The following is a 23,129-nucleotide window of genomic DNA, read 5'->3' on the forward strand; positions in this document are numbered from 1 at the left end:
CTCCCTCAGCCTCTCCCTGTCAGACTTTCCCTCCAGTCCCTTCCCCAGCCTCGTTGTCTCCTCTGGACCTGCTTCATGCTTTCTCCTTGCAAGAGCCAAAAAATCTAAATCAGGTGCATTTGTGAATGAACAGAGGGCCACAACCCACAGCTGGCACCAGGAGCACCTTGGACGTGCCACTCCATGGCCTCAGGTCACCCTGCACACCCTGCACTCCCCAGGCCTCTGCTCTGAACTCCAGGTTGTCCCAAGGGTTTTCTTCCACATGCAACACAAAGGATACATGAATGTCCTGCTGTGCCACCCAGTGTTACAGCACCTTGTACTTCCCCACTAAATGTTCATCCTCATTTCCATCCTCATCCTCGTTTGCTTTCCCACGGTGCAGGGGGAAAATGCACAACCAGTCTTCAAAATTACCAAACTCGTTTTCCAGCTCAGAGTTGTAGATCTGAAACAAGTGGAAAGTATTTTGGGGTGTTTTTCCTGCCATCTTAAAAGGGAAATGAGTCAGAAAGACCTTCCTTTCCCTGCTTCAACCGTATCTCCTGCCCCAGCCTAACCCCAGTATCAGCCAGTGCAGGGTGTTATGGTTTTCCCTTGTCCCCCCCAGGTCCATCCTCAGCTGTGCCCACACAGCCCAGCTTGGCTCCAGGGTCTCACCAGCTGCTTCAAATCCCAGCAATAATGGGAGCCCAACATGGTCTGCAGGTGGACAACCTGGAGGTTCCCAGGAGGAGATCCCAGTCTGACCTCCACTGCAGGGAGGTGACCAGGACATGGACAAAGGGCTGAAAGAGGCCAGATCTGTCACCCCAACCATCACCTGAAGGGTGGCAATGAGCTTCCTCTTGGGTCGTGCAGGTTCAGCTTCAATTACTGCCTCATCTTCTGCTTCCATATCAATGGAGCATGTGTTTAAATTCCCTCCATCTGGAAATGGCAACAGGAGAAGGAGAAACAACCTGATCTCTCCAATCGTCTCAAGCATCTGTCCATGAAATGACCCCAGCAGCAGCTTTCACCTTCACCCAGGGCTTTGCCAGGGCACCTGGAGCTCTCACTGGTGTCCTCACAGCATCTCAGGTCCCCCAGCAAGGCACGGGGTGGGTGAGGACCTAAGAACTGGCACTGACCTGCCAGCCTTGGTGACTACTGTTTAGGAAGGGAGTGAGCAGAGCCTGAAGGGAGGAGGGTGCTGGAGCAGCCCAGGGGCCTGTCAGGACAGGCACAAATGCCAGCAAACCCTTCTCCTTTGGGTGGACACTGCCTGGATGTGCCCTGCTTCGGGTGCCGTGGCACTGCAGGCTGCCTGCCCCACCAGGCACAGGGAGCCCTGCATGGAGAGCATGGCCAGACCTTCCTCTGGGACACCAGCAACCCCAGGACAGAGAAGATGTGTCCTTACCCCACTTCCCAGTGATCCCTTGAGCACTCATGGCTCCAGCCTCCCCCTGGGCAGGGTTTCCCTGGTTCCCACACTCCCTGTCTCTCCTCCCCAGGCCAGGGCAGGGCAATCACTGCTCACACCTCCACACACCTGAGCCTCCAGCTCTGACACTGCTCTGAGACCATCCCTCTTTCTGCTACCTCCTGGTAAGCCCTGTGCCCCTAGTGGGTACCCCACGTGCAGGGGGTGATGCCCAGCTCCTGGACAGTGTGGCCTTTCCTCCATCCTCTCCATCCCACCACCCCCTCCATCCCACCTTGGCTTCCTGCTCTCACCCTGACAATCCCACAACCCCTGCAGCTGATTTTTCCACGAATTTTTGCTCACTCAGGAAGACTCCTGCTTCAATACAGGTTTCCAGATTCTTCTGAGGCATGTTTGGTGTTTTCCACTTGAAAGAGCCTTGGTTAGCCCTTGCCAACCTTCCCAGCCCCTCTGCTCCCTTTTGTGTTGTTTGTGCTGAAGGCTGCCAAGCTGTTGCCTCCTCAGACCCCATTCCCACAAGCCCAGCACCCTCTGGGATGGGGTAAATCCTGGCTGTCCCCACAGGAGAGCTGGGTATTGCTGGAGGACTCACCTGCATCATTCAGGTCATCGTTGTCAGCATCTTCCTCATCACTGCGTGTCTGAAACACACACAAGCAGTCACCCCACATGCCTGACACCAAAGGCTTCTCCATCCAAGCACTACCAGGGCTTTGCTGCCAGCAGAGGCAGGGACACAGCCTGAGACCATTCAGCACTATCATCACGCAGGAGGGCATCCAGGAGGTGCCTTTGTGTCCTTTTCTTCCACCCACATCTTTCTGCTGGCTTTTTTGACTGGGATTTAAGGGACACAGGGCAAGGAGATTTGGGGCTCCCATGGCACATCCTGGGAAGTCAGCCAGCCTGATAGCTTTTTTGATTGGGATTTAAGGGACTCAGGGCAAGGAGATTTGGGGCAGACCTGCTCCCATGGCACATCCTGGGAAGTCAGCCAGGACAGAGAGCAAGCAGTATGAAAGCCCCTGCACTGCAGCTAAAATCAGCAAGGTCACATCTTCAGGACTGCCTCAACAAAAGCCCAGCTGCATTCCCAAAACCCCTTGAGCACCTGGGCTCAGGGATGGTTCAACACCCACTGCCTGCTGGAATCACTGCACCTGCTGGGTGCTTGGGACCTGGCTCCTTCTCGTGTGCTTGACACACAAAACCCCACACGTCCCTGCAGATCCACACCAGGAGGGCTCCTGTGGCTGTTGAGAACATCTTCCTCAAGCCTGTGCAGCCAAGTTCCCCTCTGCTGGCACCTGCCACACAGGATTACCTGGTTATACAGCTCCTTCAGGGACTCATAGTACTTAGACCACCAATCCAGTTCTTCCAGCTCTGGTTTTTCCTCTTCATATTCATCCTCTTTCTTTCCAAGCTTGTTAAGGGGAATTTTCTTGAAAGGAGCCTTATAAAAACAGAGAAGGGTTCAGAGAGAGGAAAGGACCACCCATGCACCCTGCTCTAGAGCCCTGGGAGCCTCTCCCTGTGGCCCCAGGTTTGTGCTTTGCTCCAAAAGCAGCAGCTTTGCAGGCCCAAGAGAAGCCCAGAGCCCACGGGCATGGGGAGAGGAGCCTTTGGTCCAGAGCAAGAAGCAGTGGCTGGAACCTGACTCTGAACTTCTCCGCTTCCTTTCATCTTTGCAACCTCCAGGGTGGCTTTGCAAGCTCCCAAACACACCACTCACCTTCACCAGACTCAGAGGGTGAGTGCTGGGACCTGGGTCACCCACAGCCTGCGGGGGGGGTCGCTGGGATGAGGCTTTCCTGGCTGAGATGAAGAGAAAGAGCTTCATGTTTCCATGTGTTGACTCCTGTTCATTGCTTCCTGCTTTGGGGCCAGTTGCCATTACCCAGGAAAACCCCCCTCTGTTGTGCCACCACATTTCAAGCTTTTGCTAGCAGACCTTGCAAAACTATTATTGGGAATGCAAGTTCATCATCATCAACATGGTTGTTGCCAACTCCAGTGGGTTCAGGATGATGAGACACACCTGCTCTACTTGGAAAAGGCCACAGGTCAGTCAGTCCTTGGCTTCTACCCCTTTGTGCTGCATTTATTTACACACTTTCAGGTCAGGAGCTCTGGCTGCTGCCACCACAGAGCTACTGAATGACTCTGTTACCCAGTGAACAGATCTTGGCTCAACAATGCAAGAAGAGTAAACCTCTCAGTCCCTGGTGCTGGTGGACCAGCTCCCTGAGGCTTGGTGGCAGTCATGGGGGACAGCTCTGCAGCCTGGCTACTCAGGGGGTTGCAAGAGGTGAAGGCAACAGATCTTCCCAAGCTGAATATCTCTGATTCTAAACACAAACTTCCCCTAGGGAGAAGTTACATTTAGTCCCAGCAAAATGTCCTGCTGCACTAAGATGTCCTCATGAACCACCTTCCTCAGGTGTCCACAAATGCAAAGCAAACAGTGTCTGGGACAGAGTCCCCAGGGAGATGCCACATCCACGGGTAACAGCCCTGCTGCTGCAGTGGGGGGGCAGATCTTCAGCCAACCTTGGAGAAAATAGCCTGTAGACTTCCCTTTGCCTGCCCCAAGAGCCCTTCCACAGCTTTCCCTGGCTGCTGCTTCCCAACCACCAGTCTGGAGCCAAGTGCTACAGCTCAGGATCACAGCCTGTCCCCAGCCCCAGCCTGCCCCACGCTTCTGCTGGCGTCCTGTGGGTCTGAGGAGGGGACTTAGCCTGGCTAGGAGGGACAGAAAGGGCCAGGTGCAGGGACCTTGCCAAGCAGCTCACCTTTGGGCAGGACTTCTGGCTCTTCCTCCAGCTCTTTGGGAGAGAATTTCATCACGTCAGACACGATGTGGGTGCCCACCAGCACCGTGCGCCCGAACGCCCGCTTCTCCACCACGAAGATGCTGAGGGGAGGGTGCAGGTAGACCTGCTCTGGGAGCTCCTGCAGAGGAACCACTCCTGGGCTTCACAGGAGCAAGGGTGACCCCTGACCAGTGTTGTTTAATAACTTCACTAATGATACTGACAGTGGCACTGAGCACCCTCAGCAGGTTTGCTGATGACACCAAGCTGGGTGGTGCGGTGGATACACCAGAAGGTTGTGATGCATCCAGAGGGATCTGGACAAGCTGGAGAAGTGGGCCCAGGTGAACCTCATGAGGTTCAACAAGGCCAAATGCAGGGTCCTGCATGTGGGCAACTAGAGGTATCAACACAGGCTGGGGGAGGACAGGCTGGAGAGCAGCCCTGTGGAAAAGGACCTGGGGTACTGGAGGATCAAGAGCTGGACATGAGCCACCAATGTGCAGCTGCAGCCCAGAAGGCCAACTGCTTCCTGGGCTGTATCCAAAGAAGTGTGGCCAGCAGATGGAGAGAGGTGATTCTGCCCCTCTGCTCTGCCCTGGTGAGACCTCCCCTGGAGCTCGGCATCCAGCTCTGGAGCCCCAGCACAGGAAGGATGTGGAGCTGTTGGAGTGTGCCCAGAGGAGGGCAATGAAAATGAGCTGAGGGCTTTCTTATGTAGACAGGCTGAGGGAGTTGGGGCTGTTCAGCCTGGTGAGGAGAAGACTCTGGAGGACCTTATAGCGACCTTCCAGTACCTGAAAGGAGCCTGTGAGAAGGCTGGGGAAGAGCTGCTCACTAGGGCATGTAATGATAGGACAAGGGGTGATGGTTTCAAGCTAGAGAAGGGTAGATTTAGGTTGGACATTAGGAAAAAGTTCTTTATATGAACTGGATCACTGGCATGGGTTGCCTAGAGAGGTGGTGGAGGCCCCATCCCTGGAGACATTCAAGGTCAGGCTTGATGGAGCTCTGAGCAACCTGATCCAGTCTGAGATGTCACTGCTTATTGTAGGGGGGTTGGGCTAGATGAGCTTTAGAGGTCCCTTCCAACCCAAGGCATTCTATGATTCTGTGACAGTCCCACCACATATGAGGAGATCAGCTCTGCCCAAAACACCTCCTGCAGTGCCAGGAGGTGGCTGAGACTGCTCCTGGTGGGCAGTGGCACAAAGGTTTTGCTCTGCAGCTGAACTGTGTGGCCAGAGGAGAGCACAGCCCTGGGCACAGCTCCCTGCTTGCCCCACGCAGACCAGCAGTGCAGGACGGCCATGATGCACCCTGGCACGGCAGGACCCTCCTTCCCACTCACCACGTCCATGTATTTGACCAGCTCAGTGAAGTTGGAGTTCTCTCTGTAGGCCACGATCACCTCGGACTCCACCTTCTTGCCAGCACATTCAATGATCACCTGGGGCTCATCCACCTCGAACAAGTTCACCCTCTTCAGGTCCCGCAGGCCCCAGAACAGGATCTGAAGCACAACACGAAGCTCCTGGGCTGCTCCAGGCATGGCAGGGCCAGGCAGCCAGAGCTGTCACCCCATTCCTGCAGGATCCCAAGAGGGGCACGAGGCCCTCCCAGGCCAGCCAGGCTCTGGCTTGTTAACCTGCTGAGATGGTTTCTGCCTCAAGCGTCTCCATCTCTGACATCTGCTCAGGCCTCAAAGGCACATTTCATAGAATCACAGAATCATTCAGGTTGGACGGGACCTTAAAGCTCATCCAGTTCCAACCCCCCTGCTTGGGCAGGGAACCACCAGCCCAGGCTGCACAAAACCTCCTCCAACCTGGCCTTGAAAACCTCCAGGGATGGGGCATCAACAACCCCCCTGGGCAGCCCATCCCAGCTCCTCACCACCCTTAGAGTGAAGAATTTCTTCCTACTATCTGACCTAAACCTATCTGACCTAAATCTCCCCTCTCTCAGTTTAAAACCATCACCTCTTGTCCTGTCCCTGTCTGCTCTGATGAAAAGCCCCTCCCCAGCTTTCCTGGAGCCCCTTCAAGTACATTTGAGCCCCAACTCCCTGCCCAAGCCTTGCCCTGCCCAGGACAGCCCCGCGGGGCCAGCAGAGCAGAGGACATCCCACCTCAATGCGGAATTCCTTCAGGACAGGCCGGATGCCCTCAGGGATGATGAACCGTCCGGCACGAGGGTCTCCCAGGTACTCGGGCTCCTTGGGCTCCACGTCCTCGGGCACTGAAGGCTGAACAGGGCACACCAAGCCATGGAAGCCATTTCTACCCCATGCCTTGTCCCCTCTCCCTCCCCTCCTGGTCCCTGCTCCCAGGCTCTGTCCCTGCAGCCTCCCAGAGGTGCCTCCCAGCAGGGAACCCGCGGGCAGGTCCCTACAAGCCCAGTTACCTCCAAATGGCCCCTGTAATCCAGCTCGATCAGCTCAAAAGTGGCAATGAGCTCCCCTGCTGCCCTGGTGCCTCTGTAGATGTCAAAGAACTGCAGGGCAGGTGTGGTGTAGGGCTCATCTGTTGCAGACTGTTTTAATAAACAACGGATAAAGGCCTGGCCAAGGAACTCGGGGGAGCCCTGTGGGAAAGGGGGTGGAAGCAGCTCCATGTCATCCCACCCCCTCAGGGGAAACACCACCAGCAATTCCAGCCAGCCTGGAGCAGCACAACATCACCCTTTTGCCACTCTCTGCTCCATCCAGAGCCAGGAGCAGGTGAGACATCTGCAGCAGCTCCTCTGAGTTACCAGTTGGTCTTCAGGCAGAACTGGGCACTCAGCCCAGGACCACGCACCAGAGACCACCAGGGACACATCAGGTTGCTCAAGTCTCTTCCAGCCAGAGCTCAAATGTGCCTTTGAGGCCTGAGCCTGAATGTCTCCAAGGATGGGGATCCCACAAGCTCTCTGAGCTCCTGGCCCACCATTTGAACTCCCTCTGGTTGCAAATTGCTTCCTTATATCAAATTGGATTCTTTTTTTTTGGTTTCAGCTGGTGTCCATTGCTTGTCACCCTGCCCCTGGTGCCCCCAGGAGAAGTCTGACCCCTCTTTTCTACCCTCTCCCATCAGACGGCAGTGACACTGCCTCATTTCTCCAGGCTGAATATACCCAGCTCTCCCCTTCTCCTCACTCCATCCTGTGCTCCATCCCCAACCATCCTGGTGGCCTCCTCTGGACTCATGCCAGTGTCTGTCCTGTACTGGGAGCCAGGGAATGAGCTAGGAAAGCTGCTGAGCTAAACAGGAGAACGCAGGGTGAGTTGCACCTTTCCCCTCACAGCAACAAAGGGGCCCCAGGAAAGGAGTGAGACTTCAAAGTACTTGTGAAGAGAGAAGAAAAAGACTGAGAAGATGGAAGATGAGACCTGGGGGACAGAGGGGAAGGAACAACCCTCAGAGCTTCATCCTCTCCCCATGGCTACAAGCCCTCTGCAGTGTGAGCCAGCCAAGGCAGCAGGGAGAGGCACAGGGCTTCTCCAAGGAGGACAGACCCTGCATCCAACAAGAACTCCTCAGGCCCTGGCTCAGGGCAACTCCAAGCCCTTGGCAGGCTGCAGCCAGCAGCTTCCCCAGGTGGTGGCAGGAACCTGCAGAAAGTCTGAACCTCAGCCATAGCCCCCAGATCTCATCACCACTGGTGGACCAGGAGTCACAGAAGCAACCAGAGATGTTGGTCCCAAGTGCCTGCTCACAGCAGCCACACAGAGCTCCTCTGCTTTCCCAGTCCTGCACACGAGAGCAGGAGGCAGCACAGCTGACTTACAAATTTATTGTGGCTGAAAAGGTTGATGACAATCATGGGGGTCTCTGTTTTCAACTCTTCTTTTTTCCCATCAACAATGAGCTGGTCAAAGAGAAGAAGCTCATTCCACATGGGGCTCAGTGTCTCCTCCAGCATCTGCAGACAGAGACAGGAGACCTTGAGGGTCCAGTGGAAACAAAGCACTTTGTCAAGAGGGAGGAAGCTCATCCCCTCTCCCCCACAGCCACCTGCAGCTGGTGCTGGGCACGAGGGGAGATGGTAAAAACAGGAAACCAGGATGTGGGGCCAACCAGCACGTGCCACTCATCCTTGGAGACCATGTTCAACCTTGTTAGTTGTTCCCTGAAGACAGTCATACCCCCCATGGCACACAGACACCTGAAGCCTGGAGTTACAAAACTGCCACAGCACTGACCCCCAACACATCAGGGGGGACATGGCTTTTCTCACCCCAAGACCCCAGGAGGGCAGAGGCAAGAGTTTCAGTGGTCTCACCCTGGTGGCCTGGCAGGAAGTTGAAAACACCACTCTTGCAAATGGATCTGAAAGGCCATTGTCATCTGCAGGGAGGAGCCCTCGAGCCTGATACAAATGGGCTCGGAGCTGGAAATAGCTGAAATCTGGCAAGAAAAAGAGAAGAGAGGTTCAAGTTCCCCAGCTGAGCCCCAGGAGAGGCCAAAACTGATGAAGAGTGTCAGGCAGGGAGGGGTGGGCACATCCTGCAAGGGGTGGGTACCACCTCACTGTGCCTCTCAAAAGGCCAGCAAGGTTTGGCCAAGCAAGACAAGCTCAGTGGACCCCTCAGACACCTCTGGGAAGGACATGACCTGTGAAATGAGCAGTGATGTGGTGTGAGCACCTGCTGGGGGGCAGCACCCCAGGGAGGAGCAGGTGAGATATCTGCAGCAGCTCCTCTGAGTTGCCAGTTGGTCTCCAGGCAGAACTGGGCACTCAGCCCAGGACCACGCACCAGAGACCACCAGGGACACATCAGGTTGCTCAAGTCTCTTCCAGCCAGAGCTCAAATGTGCCTTTGAGGCCTGAGCCTGAATGTCTCCAAGGATGGGGATCCCACAAGCTCTCTGAGCTCCTGGCCCACCATTTGAACTCCCTCTGGTTGCAAATTGCTTCCTTATATCAAATTGGATTGTATTTTTTGGTTTCAGCTGGTGTCCATTGCTTGTCACCCTGCCCCTGCTGCCCCCAGGAGAAGTCTGACCCCTCTTTTCTACCCTCTCCCATCAGGCAGCAGTGACACTGCCTCATTTCTCCAGGCTGAATATACCCAGCTCTCCCCGTCTCCTCACTCCATCCTGTGCTCCATCCCCAACCATCCTGGTGGCCTCCTCTGGACTCATGCCAGTGTCTGTCCTGTACTGGGAGCCAGGGAATGAGCTAGGAAAGCTGCTGAGCTAAACAGGAGAACCCAGGGTGAGTTGCACCTTTCCCCTCACAGCAACAAAGGGGCCCCAGGAAAGGAGTGAGACTTCAAAGTACTTGTGAAGAGAGAAGAAAAAGACTGAGAAGATGGAAGATGAGACCTGGGGGACAGAGGGGAAGGAACAACCCTCAGAGCTTCATCCTCTCCCCATGGCTACAAGCCCTCTGCAGTGTGAGCCAGCCAAGGCAGCAGGGAGAGGCACAGGGCTTCTCCAAGGAGGACAGACCCTGCATCCAACAAGAACTCCTCAGGCCCTGGCTCAGGGCAACTCCAAGCCCTTGGCAGGCTGCAGCCAGCAGCTTCCCCAGGTGGTGGCAGGAACCTGCAGAAAGTCTGAACCTCAGCCATAGCCCCCAGATCTCATCACCACTGGTGGACCAGGAGTCACAGAAGCAACCAGAGATGTTGGTCCCAAGTGCCTGCTCACAGCAGCCACACAGAGCTCCTCTGCTTTCCCAGTCCTGCACACGAGAGCAGGAGGCAGCACAGCTGACTTACAAATTTATTGTGGCTGAAAAGGTTGATGACAATCATGGGGGTCTCTGTTTTCAACTCTTCTTTTTTCCCATCAACAATGAGCTGGTCAAAGAGAAGAAGTTCATTCCACATGGGGCTCAGTGTCTCCTCCAGCATCTGCAGACAGAGACAGGAGACCTTGAGGGTCCAGTGGAAACAAAGCACTTTGTCAAGAGGGAGGAAGCTCATCCCCTCTCCCCCACAGCCACCTGCAGCTGGTGCTGGGCACGAGGGGAGATGGTAAAAACAGGAAACCAGGATGTGGGGCCAACCAGCACGTGCCACTCATCCTTGGAGACCATGTTCAACCTTGTTAGTTGTTCCCTGAAGACAGTCACACCCCCCATGGCACATAGATACCTGAAGCCTGGAGTTACAAAACTGCCACAGCACTGACCCCCAACACATCAGGGGGGACATGGCTTTTCTCACCCCAAGACCCCAGGAGGGCAGAGGCAAGAGTTTCAGTGGTCTCACCCTGGTGGCCTGGCAGGAAGTTGAAAACACCACTCTTGCAAATGGATCTGAAAGGCCATTGTCATCTGCAGGGAGGAGCCCTCGAGCCTGATACAAATGGGCTCGGAGCTGGAAATAGCTGAAATCTGGCAAGAAAAAGAGAAGAGAGGTCCCAGTTCCCCAGCTGAGCCCCAGGAGAGGCCACAACTGATGAAGAGTGTCAGGCAGGGAGTGGTGGGCACATCCTGCAAGGGGTGGGTACCACCTCACTGTGCCTCTCAAAAGGCCAGCAAGGTTTGGCCAAGCAAGACAAGCTCAGTGGACCCCTCAGACACCTCTGGGAAGGACATGACCTGTGAAATGAGCAGTGATGTGGTGTGAGCACCTGCTGGGGGGCAGCACCCCAGGGGCAGCTCTGACACCCGTGGCCAGTTTGGCAGCACAGCCAGTGCCCAGGACACTCTGTCCTGCCTGCTGCTCCAGCTGAGGCTGCAGACACGTCCTCCTGAGAGCAAACTGGACCTGCCTCCCCCATTCATACCTTGGAGATGCCGTGGTGATAACAGACCAGGTCCTGCTTCTCAGACATTGTCCCTGGGGGTGTGATCTCCCCCCTGCCTGCTCTCCTGCTCACAGTTGGGCCATGGAAAAGTGGCACCTGCACTCACCATCCCTGCTGAGGTGGCTGGGAGGGCTGCACCCCGAGAGCTGGGCCACCTGCTGCCCACTCTCAGAGAGGAACTTGAACTCCTCGGGCAGCTCCACCAAACAGTTCTTGGCGTATTTGGTCACCCCGAGCCACATGTAGATCTCCAGTTTGGCAAAGATCTCACCCGTGTGCAAGCCAGGCACCTGGAAGCATAGGAGGGTGGGCAGGGTTCCCATCTCAGCCATGGCCCCCCCAGATCCACAGAGCAGCCCAGGGGCACAGCAGGCAGAGCTGGGCTGGGGCACCAGCAGGTGTTGCCTCCAGGATTTCAGGAAGGAGGGAAAGGCAGCATCAAGCAAGCAAGGGCACAGCACTTGGTATAAACCACACCTTCATAAAGAGTGTCTGGATCTTTGCACAGTCCTTGCCTTTCTCCTCTTCGACCACAGAGTAGAGGATGTGCTGGGCAGGGACCCTGGCATAGGCCACGCGCCGGTTGCTGCTGAGCATCCAGATCAGGATGTCAGGGAGGGTGCACTGGGGCTGGAGGGGAGACAGGGCAGTGGTGGCATACACAGCCTCTTCTCCCTCCCCATGGGCATGGTGAATGCTCTGTCTCCTGGCTGCCTGGGGCTTTGGAGATCCAGAAGCAAATGCCCAGTGTTCGGCACCTGCTCCCGAAAACCTCAGCCCTGCAACAACAGCTCCTCAGGTTTCTTGGAGGGACCTGTGATCTGCCTGGGTTTTCCCTGTGAACACCTGCAGGATGCACTCAACCTCATACCACCTTGGGAAGAAGAGCCCTCCACAAGACTGGAGAAGTGGAATTTCACCTCACACCTTTGACAGGAGCTTGAATCATAGAATCATAGAACCATCCTGGCTGGAAGGGCCCTTGAAGATCATCAAGTCCACCCATAACCTACATCCCCCTACCATAACTTAATCTCCCCATTCAGTGCTCAAATCATGTCCCTAAGCACTATGTCTACATTTCTTTTCAACCCTTCCAGGGATGGTGACTCCACTAGCTCCCTGGGCAGCCTGTTCCACTGTCCAACCACTCTTTGGGTAAAGAAATTCTTCCTAATACCCAGCCTGAACCTTCCCTGGTGCAACTTCAGGCCATTTCCTCTTGTCCTGTCGTTACTGACTTGGGAGAAGAGCCCAATTCCCACCTCCCTACAACCTCCTTTCAGGCAGCTGTAGAGAGCAATGAGGTCTCCCCTCAGCCTCCTCTTCTTCAGACTAAATATCCCCAGCTCCCTCAGCTGCTCCTTGTCTGACTTGTTCCCCAGACCTTTCACCACCTTGGCAGCTCCTCTGGACACACTCCAGCCCCTCAAAGTCCTTCCTGCAGTGAGGGGCCCAGAACTGCCCCCAGTGCTGGAGGTGCAGCCTCACCAGTGCCCAGCACAGGGCACCAGCACCTCCCTGCTCCTGCTGGCCACGCTGCTCCTGCTGCAGGCCAGGATGGTGCTGTCCTTGAGTGCTGCTCCATGGGAAGGAGCCACCTCCCCTGGCATCACGATGCCCAGCACAAAGCTGCAGTAAACTTGCAATCAAGCAGCTGCAAAGCCCTGCCCTGTCCTGCTGGGAAGGAGCTCTACCTCTTTGGCCATGAAGCGCAGCTTCGTCAGGATCCTCCTCGTCTCCTTCACCTTCTCCTGGACGTTGCCCCGGGTCAGGCGCCGCCGGGCACGGAGCCCCTGCTTGGCACACAGGACCTGAGCAGAGAGCAGGGCCATCAGGAACCCCTGTCACCTGCCCGAGCCACCCTGGCCCCTCAGCTCACAGCATCCCCAAGGCTGGAAAAGACCTTTAAGATCACCAAGTCCAGCCCATGACCAACACCCCCACATCTCCAGACCATGGCACTAAGTGTCACCTCCAGCCTCTCCTGGAACACCTCCAGGGATGGTGCCTCCACCACTGCCCTGGGCAGTCCATCCCAAGGTCTGATCACGCTTTCCATGGGGAAGTGCTTCCTGATATCCAACCCAAACCTCCCCTGGAGCAGCTTCAGGCCAGGCCCTCTCATCCTGTCACTGGTTGCCTGGAAAAAGAGCCCAGCCCCACCTGAGCACAACCTCCCTCACCCCTGGCAGCCCCTCTATCCTGCCCCCCAGAGCTGGATGCTGAGAGCAAACTCCTATCAAGCCGTCCCAGCCATTAAGTGAAGGGAGCCAAGAACTGGAGACTCCAGCAACTCACCAGCTGGCAGCAGAAGCCCATGAGCATCATTTGGGGCAGAAAGAGGTATAAGGAATAAACCTTTCAGAAACTGGTGGTCAAAAGCTCCAGACAGTGCCTGGGGGAGGCTCTGCACAAGGAGCAGCTTGGGACCATGAAGGTACATGACTATGAAGGTAGAGGAGACTGGAAGGTGGGGCTGGGCTGTCGTGTCCATGACTCGACAGTGGAGACACTTTGTGATGAACCCAAACTAATAATGAAACCCAAAAGGAGCTCAGGGTGCTAACCCAGCATGGACTGACACGGCCAGAAAACTCATCTCTTGGGCTGGTTCTCTCTTTCAGAGGGTCTCAGACCTGCCAGAGGTGATGGGCAGAGAGGCAGAGGGAAGGGACCTGGGACCCAGACATGCCCAAGCTTTATTTCCAGCTGCTGTCACTGTGTTCTGGGCAGCTTTTCAGGACTTGGGAAGGTGATGGGAAGTGCAGCCACAGCCGTGCTGGCCTGGGGGGGTGTGACTGTGCTTCATCCAGCTGGCTGGCCTGGCTGCAGATGCTGCCCTCTCTGGGGCCAAGCAAATGGGTGCCTGTTGTAGATCTGCTGGATCTGATGGGGCACCCAGCCCATGGCCTGAGTTCCCAGGGGCAGTGGGGCTCAGTGAGCCCCCCCAGAGCTGCCTGCAGGAATAGCCTGCACTAAAAGGCCTCCAGCAACACGTGTGTGCCCAACAGGAGAGGGAGGGTGGCACCAGGGCACAACTTCTGCACAAAACCAGGGGCAGCCATGGCCAGTCCCTGCCCCTGCTCCCTGTGCTGGAAGCTGTTTTGCTCTGATAAGAATGCTCAGGTGTTGCAGTAAAAGCCCATGACTGATACCATGAGGCTTACCCCCAGGTTTCCTCCTTAGCATCAACTCTAGGTGGTCCTCCTGGACCAGAGTGGGAGTCACAAAGGCCCCCAGCACCACCACCAAGCCCCAGAGCTTACAATGTTGTACGTCAGGTATTTTGTCCGACATCTGTCCAGGTTGTTGGGATGGGCCATGGTTTTCCTCTCTGAGCTGAGTGAGAATTGCCTGCAAGGACACAAGCAGCACAGGCTCTGCACCCCCTGCACCCACAGACTGAGCTCAGCTCCCACAGCAAAGCCATGAGCTCCAGATCCCTGGTGCTGATCCACGTGCACCAGACCCCTCTCTCTGCCATGTCCTCTCTTCTGCAAGCTTTTGGATTTGGAAGGTACCCTGGGGATTGCTCAGCACCTGAGGCTCCCTCTGCTGCCACCAGCACGGGGCTGGGGACTGAAATATGTACCAGACCCCACTAGTCTCTTGTTTGATTGAAGAGAGTGAAGCAAATCACAAAATCACAGAATCCCAGGGATTGGAAGGGACCTGGAAAGATCCCCCAGCCCAACCCCCCTGCCAGAGCAGGGTCACCCAGAGCACATCACACAGGGTCCAGGGGGGTTGGAATGTCTCCAGAGAAGGAGACTCCACAGCCTCTCTGGGCAGCCTGGCCCAGGGCTCTGGCACTCTCACAGGAAAGAAGTTCTTCCTGAGATTCACATACAACCTCCTGTGCTCCAGTTTGCACCCACTGCCCCTTGTCCTGTCACTGGACATCACTGCACAAAGCCTGGCTCTGTCCTCCTGACACTGCCCTGAACAGATTTGTGCCCATGGATGAGGTGGCCCCTCAGTCTCCTCTTCTCCAAGCCCAACAGACCCAGCTCCCTCAGCCTTTCCTCAGCAGGGAGATGTTCCCCTCCCTCCAGCATCTCTGTGCCTCTGCCCTGGGCTCTTTCAAGCAAGTTCCCTGTCCTAACATTTAGGAAACATTCAGGAATCCAGGAACACTGAGGCTGCAGTCAGTGACCCCTGTGCTTCCCAGGGCTGGGGTCTCCCCTCCAAGCTTGAAGAGCTACAGTGCCCTTCCCCAGGTGGCCCTGGGCTCCTTCCCCTCATCTGCCTCCAGAGGACAAGAAAGCAGGCAGGGCACAGCCCAGGCACGACTTCCTCACCTGAAAACCAGGAACCTCAGGGCCTGAGGGCCATGCTCACCTGCACCCAGCTACAAGCTCCTCCAGCACCTCCCGCAGCCGCTCCTCTGCTTTAGCCTTTGGCCTCCTCAGGAGCTTCTCCACGTCCTCCAGGCCCTGCTCCTGTGGGGGATGCAGGAGGTTCAGGGATGCTGCACCTGCCTGGGGCCAGGGGGGAGGGTTGCAAGGATGTGTTTGCCACAAGTGGCCTGTGTCCTCCTGTGGAGCAGGGGATGGTGACAGTGCTGCAGGTGCTGCTAAGGGCTCTGGGACCTGGGGACAACCTGAGCACTGGTTGCTATAACACCTGGTGTCTCAGTCCCTGAGCAGACACTGGGACACGCTGGCAAGCTCTGCTTCTGGATTTCTAAGCCCAAAAGGGAAGGATGAGGCTCTGGGACGAGACTGCATCTCCCTGCTGCACACACAGCTCAGGACTGGCAGCAGAGGAGGTTTTTGTCACAGCTGTCAGGTCACTCAAGGAGACCCCAGAGGCTGCAGCACAGCCCAGGCAGGGGCCCTGCACTCACTGCCCGGCCCCACAGCTCTAAATGGAGGTGGGACTGAGCTCTGTGAGAGAAACGGGCTTGGGTGAGGATGTCTAAGGCAAACATCCTGCAGAGCAGCTGGGTGTCCCACTGGGAAAGCACACCAGGAGGGACCATGGAGGAGACAGACACCCTGAACACCCTACCAGGCGCTCGGCCAGCTTGACAATCCAGTTGGAAATGCAGAGTCTCCAGGTGTGGTCCTCCCAGTAGCTCCACACGTACACGCAGGGCTTCTGGTGGGTCATGGGCAGGCAGCTGTAGGACCTGGGGACAGGGGCACAGGGACAGGGGCACAGGGGACAGGGCAGCTGTTTGCAGAGCACGTGCCATGTCACACCTCAGGGCTGGCACACCCAGAACAGGGACCAGCTCCTGGGCTCTGTCCCCTTTGCAGAGAACAGGCTGGTTTTGTCCCTGCACCCCAGACATGGATGTGAGCAGCTGGAGCTGTCATCCCAAACTTAGCCATCCCAAACTTGGCCATCCCAAACTTGGCCATCCCAAACTAGCCCACGGGGTTTCTAGCAGAGGGCAGAAGGTGCCCAGGGGAAGGAGGCTGAGGGGAGCCCGGGATGCTGTGGGTCTGGGCAGCAGCAGGGACAGGGCTGACAGTGCAAACCCCCCTGCCAGGCCTGGGGGACAAACCCAGAGCAAACCCATCATCAGAAGAGTTCAGGTATGTGCCTGGCCTGCCCCACACAGCACAGCTTGTGCCAGAGGATTCCTCTTCCTCCTCATGGGAATCAAGCCCTCAGGATGCTGCTTGTTAGCTAGAAGAGGAGCTGAATTACTGATGGGTCCCAGCTGCCCTGGGCCCCTGTCCCTGGCCACCTGCACACCCCCAGCAGACACCAGAGGGCCCATTGGGCTAATGGTGGTGGGGCTGCCAAGAGGAGAAACCCCTCCCAGCATCACCTGGCCCAGCAGACCTCTCATGTGTAACATGGAATCACAGCATCTCCAAGGTTGGGAAAGACCTTTAAGATCACCAAGTCCAGCCCATGACCAACACCCCCACATCTCCAGACCAGGGCACTAAGTGCCACCTCCAGCCTTTCCTGGAACACCTCCAGGGATGGTGCCTCCACCACTGCCCTGGGCAGTCTATCCCAAGGTCTGATCACCCTTTCCATGGCGAAGTGCTTCCTGATATCCAACCCAAACCTCCCCTGGAGCAGCTTCAGGCCAGGCCCTCTCATCCTGTCACTGGTTACCTGGAAAAAGAGCCCAGCCCCACCTGAGCACAACCTCTCTTCAGGTGGTTGTAGAGAGTGAATCTGGAATAACCAACCAGGGCAGGTGGGGTAGGACATGGGCAGGTGGGAAAGAAGGACAAGGAAGACTCACCTGTCATAATCCATGGGCTCAGGTCTCTGGCTTTTTGTCACTGACTTGTTCAGAGCTGCTGAGGAGGGGGCCAGGTCTTCAGCATCCAGCTCCCCATCTGAGCCAGGCTCCAGCAAAGGCTGCTTCTCTTCTTTCACTTCTCCTTTTTCCACTTTTCTCTGTACTTTGGTCACAGCCTCTTCAGTTTTGCCATAGTTTCCTTCCAGTTAAGTATGAAAGAGCAACCAGAGAAGTGGGGTCACTGTTAGACAGGTTTGCTGGCTTTCAAACCCAGAGTGCAGCCCTCCTGCCTGGAGCAGCACGTGGGCAGGCATTGCTTTTGGAACCAGCAGTTCAGCAGCATCCAACCATCAGAGCACCACAGGGGCAACCAGGAAGTGCTGGGCAATTGCAAGTCCTTGTGTCTGCCTTAAAATCCCACCAAGCCCCTGCTGACTGCACCTCTACTCTGGGTCAGCAGCAGTCACTCAGGAAGACATCTCAGCATCAAGCATCTCCACCCGTCCATCTCAGCAAGGGGGGGCTTGGACCTGCTCTCCTACCACTGCTTTCCCATCACCCACTGTCACAGCCCATCAGCACCACATGAACACCCCAGTGTCCCAGCTTCCCCTCCTTGGCTTCCCTTTCTTGTTCCCAAAACCCTCATCCCTCTTCTCACCCCCACTTCATAGACTCACAGAATCCCAGATTGGTTTGGGCTGGAAGGGACCTTAAAGACCAACCAGTCCCACCCCCCTGCATGGGCAGGGACACCTCCCACCAGCCCAGGCTGCTCCAAGCCCCATCCAACCTGCCCTTCAACACTGCCAGGGATGGGGCAGCCACAGCTTCCCTGGGCAACCTGGGCCAGGCTCTCACCACCCTCAGACTCCACAATTATTTCCCCTCATGTCTCACCTAAATCCCCCCTCCTCCAGTTTTAACCCATTCCCCCTTGTAAAAAGCCCCTCCCAGCTTCCCTGTAGCCCCTCAGGTACTGAAAGGTAAGAGCTTCAGCCACTCTCCCCAAACAGGCAGTTCAGACAAATCCTCCAAATCTCCAATCCCATCAGAGACTTTTAAGGTAATCAAAGCACTCCCTGCCCCCATCCCATGTCCCTCCTGAAGCCCATTTGGGAGGCAAGAGCTGTGCAAGGGCTGGCACCTCCACAGCACAGAATGTCAGGGGTTGGAAGGGACCTCTGAAGATCATTGAGTCCAACCCCCCTGCCAGAGCAGGATCCCCCAGGGCAGGTCGCACAGGAACACATCCAGACAGGTCTGGAAAGTCTCCAGAGAAGGAGACTCCACAGCCTCTCTGGGTAGCCTGGCCCAGGGCTCTGTCACCCTCACAGCAAAGTTCTTCCTCATCTTGAGGTGGAACTTCCTGGGCTCCAGTTTGAATCCACTGCCCCTCGTCCTGTCCCAGGGCACAAGTGACAAGAGCTTGTCCTGCCTTCTTGCTGCCCTCATGTATTGATAGACACTCATTAGATCCCCCCTCAGTCTTCTCCTCTCCAGACTGAACAGCCCCAGGTCTCTCAGCCTTTCCTCATCAGGCAGGTGTTCCAGCCCCTTCATCATCTTCACAGCTTCCATGGGACTCTCTCAAGACTCAAACTGTCAGAGGGAGGTTGAAGCTGTTCCCATAGTTTCTGGAGATGGGGCCCTGGGGAATACCCACCTATGGAGACTTCAAAGCTGACAGGCTTGGAGCCAAGTGAGGAGTCCATCATCGTGGCTTCGAAGAAGGCAGCAAAGAGGAGGAATTCCTCCTTCTTCCCCAAGGCATTCTGAGCGAGGAGACAGAAATCAGCCTCACAGCCTCTTGTGCCAAAAGTCACCTCAGGAGAAACCCTGAGAGCAGCAGGACATGCCAGGCAGCCCCAGGACACCCATGGGGTGCTGCTGAGGCCACCACCACTGGGCTGCCACACACGTCCTCTGGGAAACCCCTGGGGATTGGAGCAGATCTCTGGCTTTGGCTGATGCTTGTGTGAAGCTGCTGAGCAGGTCTGTAGGGCTAAGGCTGGTGACTGCACCAGCAGAGCTGCACCTGGGCTGCCTTTCCCAGGCCAGCTGGAGCCCCAGGATCAGCTGATGGCTCCTCCTGCCTCCAGGGCATAAAAATAGCCACTCAAAGGCAGGTGTGCTCTGGGAGTAACACCCAGCAGAGGGTTCTCCCTGTGCCAGAGAGGCAGGGCAGGAGTGGATGCTCCAGCCTTCCTGGGAGGAGGTGTTGGGGCTGCAGGGGTGGCCTCAGCCCCTGCAGAGGCTGAGAGAGGTTTGGGTGGCCCAGCAGTCATATCATAGAATCCCAGACTGGTTTGGGTTGGAAGGGCCCTTAAAGATCATCTAAATCCAACCCCCTGCATGGGCAGGGACACCTCCCACCAGCCCAGGCTGCTCCAAGCCCCATCCAACCTGCCCTTCAACACTGCCAGGGATGGGGCAGCCACAGCTTCCCTGGGCAACCTGGGCCAGGCTCTCACCACCCTCACAGCAAAGAATTTCCTCCTCATGTCTCACCTCAATCTCCCCTCTTCCAATTTAATCCATCCCCCCTTGTCTCCTCACTCCCTGCCCTTGTCCCAAGTCCCTCCCCAGCTTTCTTGTTGGCCCCAGGCAGTGTCAGGCCAGGCTTGTTCCACCAGTGCCACACCAGTGGGTGACCCCCCTGCTGCCCAGGCTGCAGGCTCAGCCACCCCAGCCAGCAGGTCTCACCTCGGGGAGGGGATGAAGCTCTTCCACCTCCACAATGACCTCCTCGGGCTGCTCAGCCTCCTGAAAGGCTTCCCCCCCCCCTTCCTCCTCTCCCTGCAGCTGCCTCAGCTCTTTGGCTTTCTCCTTGGACTTCTTGCTTTTCTTTTTCAGCTTCAGCTTGCTCAGGGCCCCCTTTTTCCTGTCCCCGAGCTTCCTCTCTGCCAGGCTGGGGCTGCTGAAGATCTCCACCGCGATGGCCATGAGGACGCGCCCGCGGTAGGAGATCCCCTCTCCCCTGCCCTCGTTGAGCTCCCTGTGCACGTCCCGCAGGGCTGAGTTCTGGGGAGACCCATAGAGGTTCACCCAGGCTGGGCCAAACGTGGGGTTGAAGCCTGCAGGGACAGGGACAGGGTGTCATTCCAGCCCAGGAGCTGCTGCAGAGAGACCTTCTCCCCCAAGGAGACAGCCCGGGGCACAGGGATGTGAACGTGCTCCAGCCACTCCTGCTTCCCAGCTCCAGGAGAGCACCCTGGGCAGCTGCAGAGCCCAGGGCTGGCCAGGACACCCTGCCCAGGGGGAGCCAAGCCAGGCCTCACCGTTCCTGCCAGGGTCTGAGATCTGCTGCAGGTCAATGAAGTGTGTGGCGATGGCCACGTCCCCAACATTGGCATCATCCAGCACCTGCACCTTGATCTTCCTGGCCAGAGGTGGGAACATCTCGATGAAGCTGATCTGCTCGTTCCACACGGGCTCGGTGGTGTTGGTCTCCACGGAGGTTTCCCCCTGGGGAGGAGAAAGTGTGGGGGCCACGCAGAGCAGCCACCCCAGGGCTGCCCCGGAGCCACCTTGGGAACGGCTTCTTCTCCTGCCCCACCTGCAGACTGTGCTGGGCAGGCTCTGGAGGTGCCCATGGGGCTGCCCCTGTCCCAGCAACAGGAGCTGTGGCTCATCAAAGGGTCTGTCCCAAGGCCCAGCCCAGGGACACACTGGAAGCAAATGGGCAAAACCACCAGATCCAGAAGCACCAGAGGGTCACCTGGAAGCCCCCCCAAGGCCCACAAGGCTGCTCAGGGACTGCTCCTCATCTTAGTGGATAACACAGGACAAGAAACCCTGGCCTTGGGTGCAAGGAAAGGACCAATAAACTGGTTTTAAAACCAGTTCACTGACCAGCTCAGTGAACCCTCCCAAGGGCGTCAGGCTGAGCCCAACTTGCCAAAGAGGCCTCCGGGATTTACTTGATCTTCTCCCAAGGTCAGGGGGATGAAATCTCCACCTGCACACCCCGTGGCTCAGCCAGGGCCGTGCCCAGGGCTGGGGCAGCTCAGCAGGCACAGAGGTCCCAGCAAAGCCTTCCCAAGCAGACCCAGCAGCTCCACAGCCACCTCCTGCCAGCCCTGGGCTGGCCCAGCCCGGCTCCAGTGGGATTGCAGGGTCCCCCAGCAGCTCCTGGAGGCCCAGCCTGGCCCCACGCAGACCCCAGCAGCCTCACCTGCTGCCCACAGAAGGAGACCTGCACGTAGGGGTCGACAAAGACCTTGTTCTCCCCGATGATCTTGGAGAGCCCCCCCATGATGCCGGCGCTCATGCTGGGCAGCCCCTCGGCGCGGTACAGCCTGATGCAGACCCTGGCCCAGGGTCTCTCTGCAGGGACTCTCTTGGGCAGCAGCAGGTTCCTGAAACACACGTGCATGTTCTGGCTCTCTCTGGGAGCCCAGGAGGCACCGCGTTGGGAAACGCCCCGGCTGGCAGGAGGTTTGCGTCCTGCCCCACCACGGGGCTCTTCCCCAGGTCTTCCCACATCAGAAGAGGGGGAAAATGGAGGGAAAACAATAATACTAACGTGGAGGGAGATGTGGCTGCTGTCCCCAGGGCCAGGCAAGGTGCACTCACCTTTCAATGTGCTCGTCCCGGCTGCTGGAGGTGGGAAGGGAGCCCACAGTGTCCCCCCGGGCCGTGACACAGACGTTGCACTTGACAAAGCCCTTCACACCCGCCCGGGTGTCTGTGGGGTCACTGATAACAGCCCATTTCTGGAAAAACCTGTGGTCTGAGAGGGAGGGGAAGGAGGTCCCTGTGGAGAGCCCAGCTGACCCACTCCCATCCCCACTGTGTCTGCCCAGGCACTGCCCTGGCCCTGGCTCTGAAGGTGCAGGAGGTGCCACCAGCCCTCAGACAGCTGGGGGGAGAAGCAGGTGCTGGTCCTCATGGGAACTAAGCACTTTAAAGGTAGGGCCCTCACCAGACCATGGTAGGAATGGTGGGAAGATGTGCAGGGCAAGGTTTAGGTTGGACATGAGGAAGAGATTCTTCACTCAGAGGGTGGTGGAGCTCTGGAATAGGCTCCCCAGGGAAGCAGCAATGGCACTGAGCCTGACAACATTCAAGAAACATTTGGACAACACCCTCAAAGACACGGTGTGAGCTTTGGGGTTGTCCTGTTCTGGGGTGGGAGCCCAGGCTGTCCCAGGAGGTGGTTGAGCCACCATCCCTGGAGACACCTAAACAGACAGATGTGATGCCAGGGGACAGGGCTTGGTGGTGGGTGCGGAGTTGGGGTAGGGGTTGGACTTGGTGATCTTGAAGGTCTTTCCCAACCAGAGTGATGCTGTGATGCTGTGACCACACAGGAACCACCCGTGTGCAGGGGCAGGGCTGTGTCCTGGGCCCTACCTGGCTGGCTGTACACGGTCAGAACATCCATCTTGAAGGTCCCAATGCACCTTCCCAGGAACGGGATCTTCTTTGAGTGAAAAACCTGCAGGCAGCACAAACCCCCCTGAGCACCCAGAGATGTGGGGAGGGAGGTGACACATCCAGACATCTCTGAAGAGGACAGAACTACCAGGAGGTACCAAGTTCAGCATGCAGCTCATGCAGGGGTTGCAAGCTCCTCCTGCACGTTAACCTGAGTTAGCCCTGGGACAAAACTGCTCCTGCCCAACCATCCCCACAAAGCCCACAAGCTCCACAGCCCTCACTTAAACCTGCCAAACTCACATGCAACCAATTCAGCTGCTTCTGCCAGCCCCAGAGAAGCCAAACCCCCACAACAGACCAAAGGCAGATCTGCTTGGTCACAGGGTGCCCCGTGTCCATATCCTTCTGGGTCAGGAAGGTCCTTTCAACCCCACCACACTGGAGTCCCTCCCAAAGCCCAGGTCCTGCTCAGGGCTTGCTGAACCCCCACCAGAGGAAGAGAAATTCACAGGGAAAATGCTGGAGGT

At 57.0% G+C, this 23,129-nt stretch overlaps 1 protein-coding gene across 1 annotated transcript in view; it reads right to left on the reverse strand.

Moving 5' to 3' along the window:
* The window catches only part of LOC104386648 (fer-1-like protein 4), a 43,800-nt gene that overhangs the window by 12,663 nt on the left and 8,008 nt on the right, over positions 1-23,129 (reverse strand). The window contains exons 10-29 of the mRNA XM_009995316.1: positions 22,576-22,660; positions 21,796-21,952; positions 21,395-21,578; positions 20,499-20,685; positions 19,924-20,294; positions 18,884-18,992; positions 17,218-17,416; positions 16,014-16,134; positions 15,342-15,442; positions 14,267-14,354; positions 12,695-12,811; positions 6,658-6,837; positions 6,383-6,499; positions 5,603-5,764; positions 4,231-4,390; positions 3,171-3,253; positions 2,760-2,891; positions 2,028-2,076; positions 827-933; positions 320-451 (exon numbers count right to left, since the gene is read on the reverse strand). Of these exons, the coding sequence (XP_009993618.1) occupies positions 320-451; positions 827-933; positions 2,028-2,076; positions 2,760-2,891; positions 3,171-3,253; positions 4,231-4,390; positions 5,603-5,764; positions 6,383-6,499; positions 6,658-6,837; positions 12,695-12,811; positions 14,267-14,354; positions 15,342-15,442; positions 16,014-16,134; positions 17,218-17,416; positions 18,884-18,992; positions 19,924-20,294; positions 20,499-20,685; positions 21,395-21,578; positions 21,796-21,952; positions 22,576-22,660 (2,841 nt within the window). The remainder of the gene's footprint in view (positions 1-319; positions 452-826; positions 934-2,027; positions 2,077-2,759; positions 2,892-3,170; positions 3,254-4,230; positions 4,391-5,602; positions 5,765-6,382; positions 6,500-6,657; positions 6,838-12,694; positions 12,812-14,266; positions 14,355-15,341; positions 15,443-16,013; positions 16,135-17,217; positions 17,417-18,883; positions 18,993-19,923; positions 20,295-20,498; positions 20,686-21,394; positions 21,579-21,795; positions 21,953-22,575; positions 22,661-23,129) is intronic.

The sequence above is a fragment of the Chaetura pelagica genome, unplaced genomic scaffold (genome assembly GCF_000747805.2).
Source record: "Chaetura pelagica isolate M959 unplaced genomic scaffold, ChaPel_1.0 scaffold680, whole genome shotgun sequence".
NCBI lineage: Eukaryota > Metazoa > Chordata > Aves > Apodiformes > Apodidae > Chaetura > Chaetura pelagica.